This window comes from Protopterus annectens, chromosome 12.part0 (assembly GCF_019279795.1).
Source record: "Protopterus annectens isolate FY-2018-M chromosome 12.part0, PAN1.0, whole genome shotgun sequence".
NCBI lineage: Eukaryota > Metazoa > Chordata > Ceratodontiformes > Protopteridae > Protopterus > Protopterus annectens.
In genome coordinates this window covers 343,415,724-343,430,769 of record NC_056746.1, presented here as the reverse complement: position 1 = coordinate 343,430,769, position 15,046 = coordinate 343,415,724, and the positions used below count along the sequence as shown (strand labels likewise).

The following is a 15,046-nucleotide window of genomic DNA, read 5'->3' as shown; positions in this document are numbered from 1 at the left end:
TCATCTCTGAAATCGTCTCTGCTTCATTTCCAATGTACTCTCAATTCTTCTAGTCAACTCTCATGCTCTCTTCCTTCTCTCCAACATTTTACACTGAAAGTTGTGAAAAGGTTTCACAGGCACAGTCCCTCTGTGGTCTTTATTACCAGAAGAACAAGCAGAATCTTACTTTTTGCTGGACTAACTTTTGTATTTCCTCCTTAGCATATACTTCATCAAAAATGATTTTTCCCTCCAGGGAAGAATACCTTGAAGACAGCTGGGATGGCAGTTTGAATCTCATACTTGCATCTCAACATTCCCTGCATACTGGAATTAAGTTTACTCCTCTTCTGTCTGGTGTACAATGAGTAATCATTCTCCACAAATACTCTGTCTCCCACTTTTAGTACTTTGTCCTTCTGCCACAGTTTAGTCATAATCAACTCTTTCTGCTGGTAGGATTGCGTTTTTACTATTAAGGGTCTAGACTGCTTTCTTATAGTCAGGTTTGGAACATACACACAATGTGCCCATTCAACTAACAACTCCTGCTGTGGAACACCAGTCCAGTTGCTTATCTGTGCTTTTATAAAATTAATGCAAGCTGTTCCTTCCAGCTTCTCTGGTATAGCTGTAGATTTCAGGTTTTCCCTATGTGCGCTGTCCTCTAATTCTATTATTTTTTTGACTCATCTCTTCCTGGGCAGTCTGATATTCAGCCAGCCTTTTAATTTAGACCTTTAATTTTTGCAGCTTTATCATCTCATCTGAATATCTGTTTAAAGCTTCTTCCATTTTTTCCAGTCTTTTGTTGTTTGTGTTGATATACTCCATCAGTGTTTTGTTTATTTTAACCAGGTCTGTATGCAGTTGTCTTATATTGTCCTGTAGGTTACTGGAAGTCATGTCTGAAGGTTGCATTTCTTTTTGCTGAACAACTGTAGAACCTTCCCCAGTCAGTGCTTCTTCCTCACTTTTTGTAGCTAATTTTTTCCAGGTGTTCTGTATTTCTTTATTCCTGTTATCCAGGCAGTGCACCTATTAGCCAGTTACTGAAATTTACACAAACACAAGTCTACTGGCCTTTTCTGCTGAGTTTCTGTTTTCACACTGGGAGATTAGAAACAAGCTATTACCCAATGTGCAGCTATCTTGAAAGTTCCAGAACATTACAGATGTTGAGTTAAAACAGCAGAATTCCCCTATCCTCCCCTCTAAAAAAACTAATGCATATGGATAATTCAAAGTTAAAATGGAAGGGAAGCAACATAACTTTATTAGCAACAACAAAATGGGAAGGGAGATTGGAAAATTTAGAGAGTAACAGTTACCATGAAGATGCAGTTATGCTAGATAATTAAGTTTGATATATATATATATATATATATATATATATAGATCTACTTCATTTGCCCTAACTTCCGATTGACCGACACTTCATTTGACCGACACTTCATTTGACTGACAAGTATTATTGGCAAGTAAATGGGATATGCCCCCTTCCCCACTGCAGTGCGACTCTGGAGTTAGAATATATAGTTTGGGGGGGGGGTTGTTTTACTAAGCAATATTAAAACAAAACTAAACAATATAATATGAAATTAAGTGGGGGGCTTCACCCCCCCACACCCCCATTGTGGGGGGGCTGTGCCTCCCACACCCCCCCTAACTATATATTCTAACAAAAGAATCTCCATCTATGCACTCTTAACAGTACCATACATAGAGTGCTGCACACAGTTCTGGAGAGCCCGTCTTTTCAGAAACTAATAGAATTTAGACTGCAAATAATAGTAAAAGCAGTAGAAGTTAACAAGGACAGAAATGCTAGGAACTTAAAACAAATTCTGTAGGAAAGAAAAGGAGTTCCCTCCAGCTACAATGTCTTACACCACACTTTCTGATCATTTCACTTACCTGGTACCGAACACATTATTAAAAAAAAATTAATTACATTAAAATAAAGTAGAAGACAATGGTACATCTCGCACAGAAAAGCATAACAGCCTTGACATAAAGACTGAGAAGTGACACATAGATACTCTACTTTAAGAGGTGCTTCACACGGAAAGGGGTGTATAGACATGGAATCACTTCCCCGAGAAAGTTGTGGAATCAAAAGTCATAGAGGAATTCAAAAGGCATGCAACAAACAAAGCAATACTAGTAGGATTCAGGAAGAATAATATTGGTTTAAAATGAACTACAGCTCACCCATCAAGATAGTAGGTGGATTAGGAAAGCCAAAAATCTATAAATACCAATAGTTCTATGCTTCTGTGTTACACAGTGACTGTTTTCTATTCATAAGGACATATTTCTTCATTATGCACTACTACCAGATAGCAAAACAAAATAGAATTATTTATGTGACTTGTATTGTCACTTTATGGGGTTGCTACTTCCATTTCTACTTAAGCACATCTTACCTCATCTAAGAGGGGTTGGTTCTCCTCCAAAGGATTAAATGGCAGAAACATCAATAAAACAGCACCCTTCTTTAGCTCATTGTGAAACAGGAGGCTTTTGCCTCCATGAGGTCTTAACCAGTGCAGTACTGTCTCTCGGTTTTCTATAGCCCATTTGTAAACATTCTGTGCTGTAAAGTTCACTTTATCAAAAGGAAAGACCTGAAATATTAAAAAAAAAAACAACATAAGAAACTGCATAACACCTCTGTGTTCAATCCAAGTAACTTCTTCAGAGAAGCGTGCATTTAGTATAAAGATGGTACAGTTGTGAATGCAAAGATTTTTGCCTATTATGTTTGGTCTGTTTCTCAAAAAAAAATTGTGATTTTCTGATAAATCAGTGAGGATTGAAGACATTAAATAAGAACATACATTTGAGTTTAAGACCAAGCCCTTCAGAGTTTTCATGCCAACAGACAGTGAGGCTAAGCCCTAAAGGATAATGCTAACAATAACAAAATAAATGTCCATCCCCTGCATAAACACACCAACAAACAAGCAAATATCATTCAAACAACTACTCTTATGGTATGTTTACTTAAACAACCTGGATAAGGGTCCTAGCAAAGCCTGATCTAGACCTAAACAAGGAATCAAGTTTATAGTTCTTTGTAAAAGCATGTTCAGAGGACCAAGTTGCAGCTTCTAGAATACTTCTAAAATCCAACCCTTTCCAAAAAGCCATGAATGAAGTCAAAGCCCTGGTAGAGTGGGCCTTGACCCTGCCTGGAAAAGTTTTGCTGTGGTGAGTTTAATAAATAATAGCCATAGACAGCCACTTGGAAATGCTCTGTTTTGACATAGGCTGTCCATTCTTACCTTCACAAGAAAACAATTGATCCAATGATCTACAAGATGCAGTTCTGTCATGTTTCTACCAGAGTTCTCTGTGGATAACCAAGGTATGAAGTATCATTTCTCTCTCATTCAATGGTTCAGCTAAGAAAATGGGGACATAGATAGTTTGGCTTACAGTAAACTGGGACACAACTTTAAGCATAAAAAGGAGGATTAGTTTTCAAAGAAACCCTGAGTCTGTGGAAAATGAGATAGGGTTGATGCACCATAAAAGCTTGCAACTCTGATATTCTTCTTGCAACGGTCGCAGTAATCAGTAAAACTGTTTCCCATGTAAAGAACGTAAAGCAGCCAGGTTAACTGGTTCAAATGGAGCAGGTGTTTGCTTCACTAACACCAAATTAACATCCCACGGAAGGGCCTCCGGGTTTCTTGGAGGCCTCTTATGCAAAAACTCTTTGAAAAACATTTTGATACGAGTGTACTGACAGAGGAGGATGCAGGGCCAGACATGCTAAATGACAGATAAATGAGCCTTGATGGAGGAGTAAAAAATGCCAAAGGATTGTAACTCTCTCAAATATTGTAAAACCAGAGAGCAAATAGCCCTGAATGGGTGCTGGTTATATCATTGGTACCACCTAAAAAACCTTTTCATTTACTAATATATGACTTTCTAGCAGGCTTCCTTGCTTCCATTAGTACCTACTGTACACCAACAGCTGCCTAAAGGGAACTGACACCCCATCAACAAGGCAGTCAACTTAACTGATTGCAGTCGGGGTGTATCAAATGCCCCTGTTCTTGAGTGCATACAGTCTGTGAAGAAGCTTGTGGCAATTGCCTCTGGCTACTTCCAAAAGAATGGAGAAAGTACAGTTGTGTAAAATCTTACCATAACAGTAGATGTCCTTCTGTTCACTGTTGCAGTATTCTTTACTTATGGGATTCCCTGCCAAGGGTGGCCCAACGTTCAGCCAGTATACCAAAGCCTTAGGAATATACAGATGTTGTACTTCACACATATGCTCCCCGCACAAGATGTAGAGCATAAAGGTGATGCACAGACATACATACCTCAGAAATGAAAAGCTCCAGTTGGAACAAATATTCTTAAGAACCAAGAGGAACATGTGCATCTAGAAGAAGAAAAAGAAAAAGAATTTCAGGACAGGAAGACAGAAGGAATAAGGCAGCGTGGAAGGGGGATAGAGGGAGCGAATACTGCAACAGTGAAGAGAAGAACATCTACTATTACCGTAAGATTTTACACAACTGTACTTTGCCCTTCCAAATCACTGTGCGGTATTCTTTATATAAGGGAAAGTACAAAAGCTGAAGAGGAAATTTGGAGGAGGAAGGCACAGAGGCAGCTCTTGCAGTGATAACATTCCATTTGTAATGTTTAGTGAAGGTATGGACAGAAGTCCAAGTGGTAGCCATAAGGATGGAAATGGTATCCAGTCCTTTGAGAAATGCATCACAGGAAGTAACAGCTCAAGTAGAATGAAGCTTTACAGAGGTAGAAAGACATTCATCATGAAAGGAACAACAAGAGGAAATGACCTTAGAGAGCCAAGAGGTTATTGTTTATTTGGAAATACCCAAAACATGAGATCTGGGATGAATGGAAAAAAAAGAGTTATGTACTTACCATAACTTTGTATCAGTGTTATCCTATGTCATTATTCCTCACAGTAGGGCCTTGGATCCAACATTGGGTCCGAGCAGGCAACCTTAGCTTAGACAGATCCACGGCTCAAGCTCTTCCCTCTAAATCCCCTGCTGCCCTCTAACCCTCAGATCGAGTTTGCTAACAGTCAGTATTGCTAAGACCCAAAAGCCAGAAAGGAAAATAGTCTTGGACCCACAACAGTCCAACTTCCTCAGAAGATCCAACAAGGAAGGGGGTGGCAGGAGGAAATGTGAGGAATAATGACACAGGATAACACAGATGGCAAGTTATGGTAAGTACATAACTCTTTATCTGATGTTATCCATGTCATTATTTCTCACAGTAGGGTGACAGTCCCCAACTACAATTTACCCTGGGAGGCCTCAAGGAGGACATGTCGAAGTACTGTGGAACTAAAGGAAGCCCTGTTCCTGGAAACTGAATCCAGCTTGTAATGAGATATAAAGGCGTGAGGAGTAGACCAAGTGGCAGCAGCACAAATATCGAGTCTAGCCATGAAGGCCGAAGAGGTAGCCACGGACCTAGTAGAGTGAGCTCTAACCTTTCCTGGAACCTCAAGATGCTTGTTGCTGTAGACTGTAGAGATACAGCAGGACATCCATTTTGAGATAGTCACTTTAGAAACAGGGAGGCCATATCTACTTGGGGGGGGGGGGGCTACAAAGAGTTGGTCTGATTTGAGAAACTCCTTAGTCCTATGCAGATAAAATTGCAATTGCCTGTGTACATTCAAAGTATGCAGAATGTACTCTCCTTTACTGGAATAATTGGGAAATAAAACTGGTAACTGAATACATTGGTTCAAATTGGATTCAGTGGAAACGGTGGGCAAAGGATGGATTAATTCTAAGAGACATTCTATCTTTGTGAAAGACCAAATACAGGGGGGCAACTGACAGGGCTTGCAGCTTAGACACCCTCTTAGCCAAAGATATGGCTACTAGAAAGGACATTTTCCAAGACAAAAATCCGAAATTGTACAAACTAGCAGGCTCAAATGGGCTCTGAGTCAGAGATTGCAGCACGAAGGTTAGATCCCAAGGAGGCGAGGGATCCTTAATGGGCAGTCTTAGAAGGAAAAAACCTTTCATGAAGGCTTTACAGAATCTGGAAGAGAAAGTAATAGTACAAAAACTTGCCCCTTCCTGAAAAACTGAGGACAAGAACAAGAGAATATCTAGCACAGAAACAGAAAAGGGGTCCAGATTCTTGCTCTTAGCCAAGAAAGAAAATCTTTTCCACTTGCTACTATAAACCTTTCTGGTGGAAGGTTTTTGGGAGGCTAGGATAATATTCTTGACGGGGGAGACTAGCCTGGACTGTTTCAAAATCAATGGACTAGGAAAAACCATGCGTTTAGATGAAGCGTCTGAAGATTATGAAGAAGGAGCACCAAAGGATGGGAGATAAGATCCTGAAGGGGATCCAGTATCCAAGGGGGATACTTCAGGTGAGACCTTAGGAAGGGAAGCCACGGCTGATGAGCCAGAAGGGGGCAATGAGGATAAAGTATGTCCTCAGGTGTTGTGCTTTCTGCAACACTTTGGGGATAGGAGGGTAAGCATAGAGGAGTCCTGGAGGCCAATTGTGGACCAGAGCGTCCCTCAGTGGCTCCCCAGGTGCAGGGATCAGAGCAAAGTACATGCTGCATTTGCTGTTTGTTAGGGAGGCAAAGAGGTTGCAGCAAGGTTGACCCCAACGATAGAAAACAAGAAGTTATGTACTCACCATAACGTTCGATGTATGTAGTCCATCTCGCCTCACATTCTTACCCGTGGGTTCTCGGCCGATTTTTACTAGCTCAAAGTCTCTCATTGGCTGGGCTAAGAGGGTATCCCATGGTGCACTGCTCCATATCCCCAGATCTAGTTTGCTGCGAAACAACATATGTACTTCATACACACCTCACATCCATATAAACAATCACTAATGAAAGGGACTCAGCAGGTACCTATACTCCAAATCTTATGCTCCAAATCCTCCAAGCAGGGGGAAGGTGGGAGGGTAAGTAAGAATGTGAGGCGAGATGGACTACATACATCGAACGTTATGGTAAGTACATAACTTCTTGATGTTATGTAGTCCTATCTCGCCTACATTCTTACCCGTGGGACAGCGTCCCTAGCACCTACATCCTGGGTGGCTCATAGGAAAATACTCCTGAGAACTGTGGAACCAAAGGAAGATCTTCCCCTGGAGACCACGTCTTATTTGTAATGAGAAACAAAGGTGTGAGGAGAAGCCCAAGTAGCTGCAGCACATATATCATCCATTGACAATCTAGCTTGATAGGCTGTGGATGTGCAGACAGCCTGCATAGAGTGTGTCTTGACTGGAAATGGCAAATTTTTATCACCTGCCTGATAAATGAAAGAGATGCAACTGGCTATCCCATCTAGACAGTGTAACCTTCGATTTCGGAGAACCCAATCGGTTTTCCAAAAAGGAAACAAAGAGTTGGTCAGACTTCCGAATATCTTTTGTCCGGTGTAGATAGAAGCGTAACTGTCTATGTACATCCAATTAGTGAAATCTAAATTCTGCCTTGTTAGAGAAGTGGGGAAAGAACAATGGCAGCTCAATGGACTGATTAATGTTAGACACGGAAGCCACTTTGGGAAGAAACAATGGATTTGGTCTAAGAGAGACAATATCTTTGTGAAAGATTAAATATGGGGGTTTGATGGAGAGGGCTTGAATTTCCGAGACCCGCCGTGCTGAAGTGATTGCTATTAAAAATGTTTTTTCCATGTTAAGAATTTTAATTCACATGTAGCTGCAGGTTCAAATGGTGGTAGTGTAAGGGCTTGAAGAACAAAATTGAGGTCCCAGGGCATGACGGGTTCGGACACTGGGGGACGAAGCAACAGGGTACCTTTGAGGAATGCTTTGCATAGTCTGTGTGCCATAAGACTAGGTTCATTCGCTACGTGGAAAATAGATACTGCCACCAGCTGAACTTTGATGGTGGCTGATGCGGATCCCTGATAGAAAAGCATTGACAAGAATTCCAGAACTGAATCTATCAGAGCTGTATAAGGATCAATACCTGTAGTATGAGCCCAGATGGAGAACCTTTTCCATTTGCTAGAGTAAATCTTTCTAGTGGACAGCTTATGGGAGAATGATAAAATATGGACCACTTCCGGTGAAAAATTATGATGTCTGACTAGCGATGGAAGTGGTGTAGCCAGGCTGTCAACCGGAGTGTCCTCAGAGAGGGGTGGAACTGTCCCGACATGTGTGTCAGTAAATCTGGTAGAGGGTCCAGAATCCAAGGAGTGTCCACAACGTATGGTTGAAGAAAGGGAAACCATACTTGATGAGGCCAATGTGGGGCAATCAGAATCATTCTGCTTCCCAAGGACTGAGCTTCTTGAATCACCTTGAGAGAAGGGGAAATGGAGGGAAAGCATAAAGCAGACCAGAGGGCCAATCGTGAACCAGAGCGTCCCTGGGTGATTCCCCCTGTGGGGGATCAGCGTGAAGTAGTTGCTGCATTTCGCATTGAGATGACTGGCAAACAGGTCTCAGCAAGGCTGACCCCACCTGCTGAAGATTCGCTCTGCAACCAGGCGATTCAGGGACCACTCGTAAGGCATAAGTATTACTCTGCTTAGCCTGTCCGCTATTACGTTGGACTTCCCCGGAATGTGCGTCGCCACCAGAAACCGTTGGGAAGCTATTGCCCAATTCCACACTCGCATAACCTCTCTGCATAGGGGGTAGGATCATGTTCCCCCTTGCTTGTTGAGATACCAAACTACTGACATGTTGTCTGAGTGTATCGCAATAGTCCCTAGAGGAAGAACTTCCTGAAGTGCCTGCAACGCAAGAAGCACTGCTCTCATCTCTAGGATATTTATATGCGAATGTATCTCGTGTTCTTGCCACGTGCCTTGGACTGTCCTGCCGAGATAATGCCCCCCCCACCCAATCTGGGAGGCGTCCGTGGTCACCGTGGCAACAGGGACGGGAGGAACGAAGGGCTTTACCCCGTTCAAATTGTTGGTGCACAGCCACCAGCGGAGGTCCTGCTTGCACCTGTCTGTGATTAAGATGGGATGAGATAGTGGGAGTCTTTGTAGAGACCACTGGACAAAGTGGAGCCACTGAAGAAGTCTCATGTGTAATCTCGCTAAAGGGACTAACATGATAGTCGCCGCCACGGTCTCTAGGAGTTGTAGAACCAATCTTGCCTTCGCTTGTCTCAGTGGCATCAGTATATGAATTTGTCGTTGCAATACTGTGATCCTCTCCTGTGGTAGGAATGCTCGCATTTGAATGGTGTCCAGCTCTGCTCCTATAAAGGTGACACGCTGTGAGGGCAATAAGGCAGATTTTTCCCAGTTTATCGTTATGCCCAATTGGTGACATAGGCTGATGGTAGCATCCCTTGTCTGAACTAGTTGATGCCTGGTGGGGGCAGTGAGGAGCCAGTCATCCAGATATGGAAACACCTGGAATCCATGACGTCTCAAGTGAGCCGTCACCACTGCCATACATTTGGTGAACACCCTGGGGGCTGTGGTGAGACCAAAGGGCAGGGCTCGAAACTGGAAGTGACTGGCTCCCAGCCGGAAGGGTAGGTGACTCCTGGATGCTTTGTCCATTTTGATATGGTAATAAGCATACTTGAGATCGATGGAGCACATCCAAACTTCCTCTCCCAACAATGGGAGAATTGATTGTAGAGTGACCATATGGAACTTGGACTTGTGCACATAATTGTTGAGTTTACCAAGATCTAGTATGGGCCTCAGGTCCCCTGTTCTTTTCGGCACCAAAAAGAATCTTGAGTAAGTCCCTAATCCGATTTGGTCTGAGGAGACTGGTTGGATGGCTCCTTTTTCTAGCAGCTGAGACACCTCTGAGGCTGCTTGATCCCTTTGACTGGGTGGAACGTCTGGGATTTTCCTTATTGGCGGGGGTATTGAAGAGAATGGGATGAGGTAACCTCTGGAACCTATCCTTAGTACCCATTGGTCCTGGGTGATGCTCTCCCAGGCTTCCGGGTATAAGGAAATTCAACCCCCGACTGGCTCCGGATAAGCGCAGTCGGGCACACCCTCAGGAATGAGAGTATGGACAGCCACGGAAGGAGTCGTGGTCTCCCGAATTGCGGGGGCCCCCTCTGCCTCTGGGGCAACGTCTCCCTGAGTAACCTCCCCCTCCCCTGCCTCTGGAGGGGGGGTTCACCTTGTGCAGCAGGAAAAAAACTCTGATTTCTTCAACCACATCCCCCCCCTCCCCCCGCTGGGCCTTGGGATAAGGCCTAGAAGGAAGGGAAAAACGGACCCTGACCGCAGACAACGTCTTTCCCTCTTGCTCACACCTGGTGAGGGTGTCTTTCACTTTGGTCCCAAACAAGGAGGAACCGTCAAATGGGGCATCAGTGAAGGTAGCTTCCACTGCATTAGCAATTAACCTCATCGAGGAATTAGAGAGGGAAGTCAGAGTAGAGAACTTGGGAGACACCTTCTTGAGGTCCTCCTCTGGCAACAACTGTGTAAGGGAAGTGGTGAGTTCTTTGACCAAGTCCCTTTGAAGGCGGATGAAGTATTAACTGCCCTCAGTCCAAAAGTAGCTGAGGCAAACATGCTTCACATGTTGATCAATCACCACCGACTCCCTGTTCGGGGGATGGACCGTGGAACTCTGCTCTGCCAGCTCCTTTTTGGTGGCAGCAGCAACCACATTGGCATCGACCAGAATTCCTTTGCTAAAGAAGGGTCTGTCCAGAGGAGGACTAAGTAACTTATCTGCTCGCTTAGGCACTGGGTCCACAGTGTTCGGCTCCTTCCAAGCCCTGCTGGCGATAAGATCCACAAACTTGTCGACAGGGGGGACCACCCAGGAAGTAGATGGGCCCATCCCAAAAGCTTTCAGGAATACAGACTCCTCCAAAGACAGGGGTTGGTAAAACCATCCACCCTTTTGCTTCAGGATCCCAAGGATGTTCCCAAAGAAGACATCATCGGGTGAAGATATGGGGGACCTGCCTCCTTCATCAAGGTCCGTGTCCTCTGTGAGGGACTACATGGGATAGTCTAACTGCCTCCTCTTGCACTTTCTCTTACAAGGTACCTCTCCTGTGGGTGGCTCCGGGGAGGACTTGGAAGACACAGGAACCCTAGAAGGGGAGGAAACCCCCTGAAGGCTAGAACAGGAGGTCTAACCTTGGACAGGATAGCAGATCTCACCATCCAAGGTAGAGAGGGGTACGGATGGACCCAGAGGGGCAGGAGAAGTTGCTCCAATCCTGGAGAACGTCCTGTCTACCACCCGGAAGGCTGAAGGGCTGGAAGCAATCCCATCCCCATTCCCGGAGGGCAAGGCCACTTGGAAAGGAAGAATGGACCATGACACTGCACCGCAGCCCCAGGACGATACCGGTCTGAAGCCATCAAGGGCAAAGGCCTCCAGGGGAAGAGATCGGACCAAAAGACCTGGACCCGACCCTGTCCCCATGGAGCAGGTGAGGACCGCTCTGGTATAGGGCCAACTCTGGTCTGAAGGCAGAGGAACAGAGCAGGCCAGGGACCCTGACAGAGTTGAGAAAAAGGGAATACTCTGCCCCATCTGGATCTGATCTCAAGTATCTGGGTCCTGAGATTCTGACACCTGTGGAGTCGGAAGAGAATGGTGAGAAGGAATAGGGGAGGCTCCTCTAGCCAGGTGGGCTAGAAACCCCAGAAGCCCCACACTATCTGGGCTTTGAGGAAGCTCCTCATCATCCTGTCCATATCTGACAGCAACAAACTCTTGCAAGATCGAGAGGAAGTGGAGGAGTGTGTAGACTTGACTGGGGGTCCAACCCTGGACTTGAAAGACCTGTGACTACACTCCAGAATTCAGCTCAGAGGCCTAGGAGCTGACAGAAACAAACGCCTGGATGATCGAGGTGAAGCTGAATTCTCTATAATTATAGGAAGACCGAATAAAGTCTGTCGGATCCAAAGGCCGAGAGGAGGAAGTATTCGGATCTGACGAACTGGACAGATCCAAAGCTAGTCTGACCTTGGCCAGATCTGAGGGCCTCCAATCAGATGAGGCCTTGGATCCGGTAGAAGAGTCCATCGGTCTGTGATCCAAAGATCTCGGATCCGAGACAGCCTGGGCTGGGGTCAGATCCACAGCACTAGGATCCTTCAGCCTAAGTTTCTTAGAAGCCTTCCGCTTAGGATCGGAAAGGTAAGCCTTGGCAGGGGAGACATAAGGACCCCCCCTTGAACCATACCTTTAAGCAACAGCTTATTACGGCACTCTGCCAAATCCCTGGGATTGAATGCGGCACAGATGTCACATTCCACTTCCAGGCGAGGAGCCCCTAAACAATACAAGCACTCCTTGTTTTAGTCAGAACTGGGCATCTGCCGACTGCACAAGGAACATTTCTTAAATCCTCACGGTTTCTCAGACATGCTGAAGAAAGGGAGGAAAATACTAGCTGAAAAGAGACTAAGCAGTCTAAGGGGGGAAAAAAGGCACCAAACACCTAACTTACAAAGGGGAAGCTACCCTTCCAAAAAAAAACTAGGATGACTAAGGAAGGGGAGGTAACTAACACGAAGACAAAGTTAAACTAAATTAACACTAAATCTAGCTATGAGCTGAAAAGAAAGTTAAACAAATTACCTACCTGAATGACAGCCAATGGATCACGTCCAAAGCAGAATGTGGCAAATGAGATCCGAGGGTTAGAGGGCAGCAGGGGATTACGGGAGAGGGAGGAGCTTAGCCTTGGATCTGTCTAACCTAAAGTTGCCGGCTTGGATCCAATGACAGACCCAACACCCTACTGTGAGGAATAATGACATGGATAACATCAGATCAAAAAGTTGCTTAGATCTGTGAATGGCCCTAGTCTTATCCAAAGAATACCCGAGCTGTCTATGCAAATCCAAACTGTGAACATCATTCTACTAGCAGTTTGCAGAGAAGGAAAAAAGGAGGACAGATTAGTACACTAATTAAGAGACAACTCATTAACCACCTTGGGCAAAAAAAAAAGGACTACTACAAAGAGACACCCTGTCCCTATGAAAAACTAAGAAACGAGGAAGAGCCACTTGGGCCTGGAGTTCAGAGACTCTTTGGCTAAAGTAAGGGCCAAAATAACAGTGGTTTTCAAAGTACAATGTTGCAAGGAAGCTAAAGCTGCAGGCTCAAAAGGAGCCTGAGCCAATTTTTCAAGCACAACATTGAAGTCCCAGAAAGGCAGAATAGGCTTCCTGGGAGGTCTTTGAAGAACACCTTTAAGAAATTGTTTGACCTTAAACTTAATGGCCAGAGGAGAAGTCAAGGCCAGACACGCAGAAACAGCTGAAAGGTGAGCTTTAACTGAATATGCTAAAGCAGCATGAAGCAATTCAAATAAATATCCACCGAGATCCCCAGAGAAAATGGATTCTGGTTATGAGAAAGGCAGCAGACAGAAAATCTCTTCCATTTGGAAGAAATATGACTTCCTGGTACTGGGTCTCTTGGCCTCCTGCAGAACCCTAAGTAGGTCCTCAAAAAACAGGTGCTTAAAATGGATCAAACCCTATCACCCACAGCATCAGTTGAAGTGTACTTAAGTGAGGATGGATCAGAGACCCATTGTCTTGTATGAGAAGGTCCATCCTGTGAGGTGTCTTATGGTGACTTCCCCTGGCTAGCTGATGGAGGCACCAATACTATCTGGGCCAATAAGGCATCACAAGCAAGAGTTTGGGAGAGTCTTGCTTGATCTTGAGCAGAACCCTCAGAATCAGAGGAAGGGGAGGGAAGGCGTAGAGAAACATCCCCTTACAAGGAAAAGATGCTGCATCCACCTTCCAAGCCAGAGGACTTGGGACTCTGGCACAGAGAAGAAGTTGTTGTCTGTTCAAAGGGAAGGCAAAAAGATCTACCTGTGGAGTATCCTACTAATGGACAATGTCTAGAAACACATCTTTGTGTAGCATCCATTCGTAAGCCTGTGTACTGGACCTGCTCAAAGAGTCTGTCACAATATTTTGCTCTGAAGGCATGTAGACAGCATAAGGAGTCACTTGATACTGGACACCTAGATCCCAGACCTAAAGAGCAAGTCTGCAAAGAAGGTAGGACCATGTCCCCCCTTGCTTACTGATATACCACATCACTGTGGTATTGTCTGTGAAGAATTTCAGAGGCACTGGAAGAAACAGAAAATGAAAAGTCTGAAGAGCTAAAAGGAGAGCTCTCATTTCCTTTATGTTAATATGATCTGACCTCTGATGATGAGGCCAGAGTCCCTGGGCCTTGAGAGAACCAAAAGAAGTTCCCACCTCCTGTCCGAGGCATCTGAGTAAAGTCCTTGAGATGGGATGGGGTTAAAAAGGAAGTCCTGGATTGACAGAAAGTGGACAAATCCACCACTGAAGCTCAAGTTTGAGGCATGGAAGGAAAGGAACTAGTAAGTCCAGTGGATGACAGTGTTGGAACCACATTAACTTTAGGAACTACTATTTTTTTCATACAGAGTCTGGCTGGAGGCAGCACACGAATGGTGCAGGCTATGAATCCTAGAACCCTGCAAAAATCCCTGGCTGTGACTGAAGCCAGAGGAAGAAGAGACTGAAAAAAGGTTATTAGAGAGACAGCCTTGGGAGAAGGCAGTGATGCCAGCATGGGAATGGTCTGGATCCTGCAACCAAAAATAAACATGATTCTGAGAATGAACCAGGACAGACTTCCGAAAGTAAACCCCAGGGTTTGTAACAGATAGACCAAAAACTGGAGGTGCTGAAGCAAGCCCTCAAGGGACAAAGCATGAATGTGCAGGCCATCCAGATAAGGAAAAATATGAATCCCTACCATCCTGCAGAAGGCAATGACAGAAGTGAGGCATCTGGTGAATACCCGTGGGTGAGGAGAAAGGCCAAAGGGCAAAACAAAGAACTGAAAATGCAAGGAAGAATCACAGAAATGTAAAAACTTATTGAAAAAAATTGCATAATCTAACCACCTCACTGTCACTCCACTAACCACCCCTACTTCCTCTTTCTTCCTTGCTGAACTCCTAACTGCCAACTGTAAAATTAATGACCACAACACTATAACCATAACAGCTATCTATATACCCCCTGGG

The 15,046-nt window shown here is 44.6% G+C and overlaps 1 protein-coding gene across 1 annotated transcript in view; it reads right to left on the bottom strand.

Annotated features, from left to right (window-relative positions):
* Nucleotides 1–15,046, bottom strand: part of TXNDC11 (thioredoxin domain containing 11) — a 1,107,203-nt gene that overhangs the window by 516,516 nt on the left and 575,641 nt on the right. Inside the window, exon 7 of the mRNA XM_044089417.1 lies at nt 2,412–2,612. Coding sequence (XP_043945352.1) covers nt 2,412–2,612 — 201 coding nt within the window. The remainder of the gene's footprint in view (nt 1–2,411; nt 2,613–15,046) is intronic.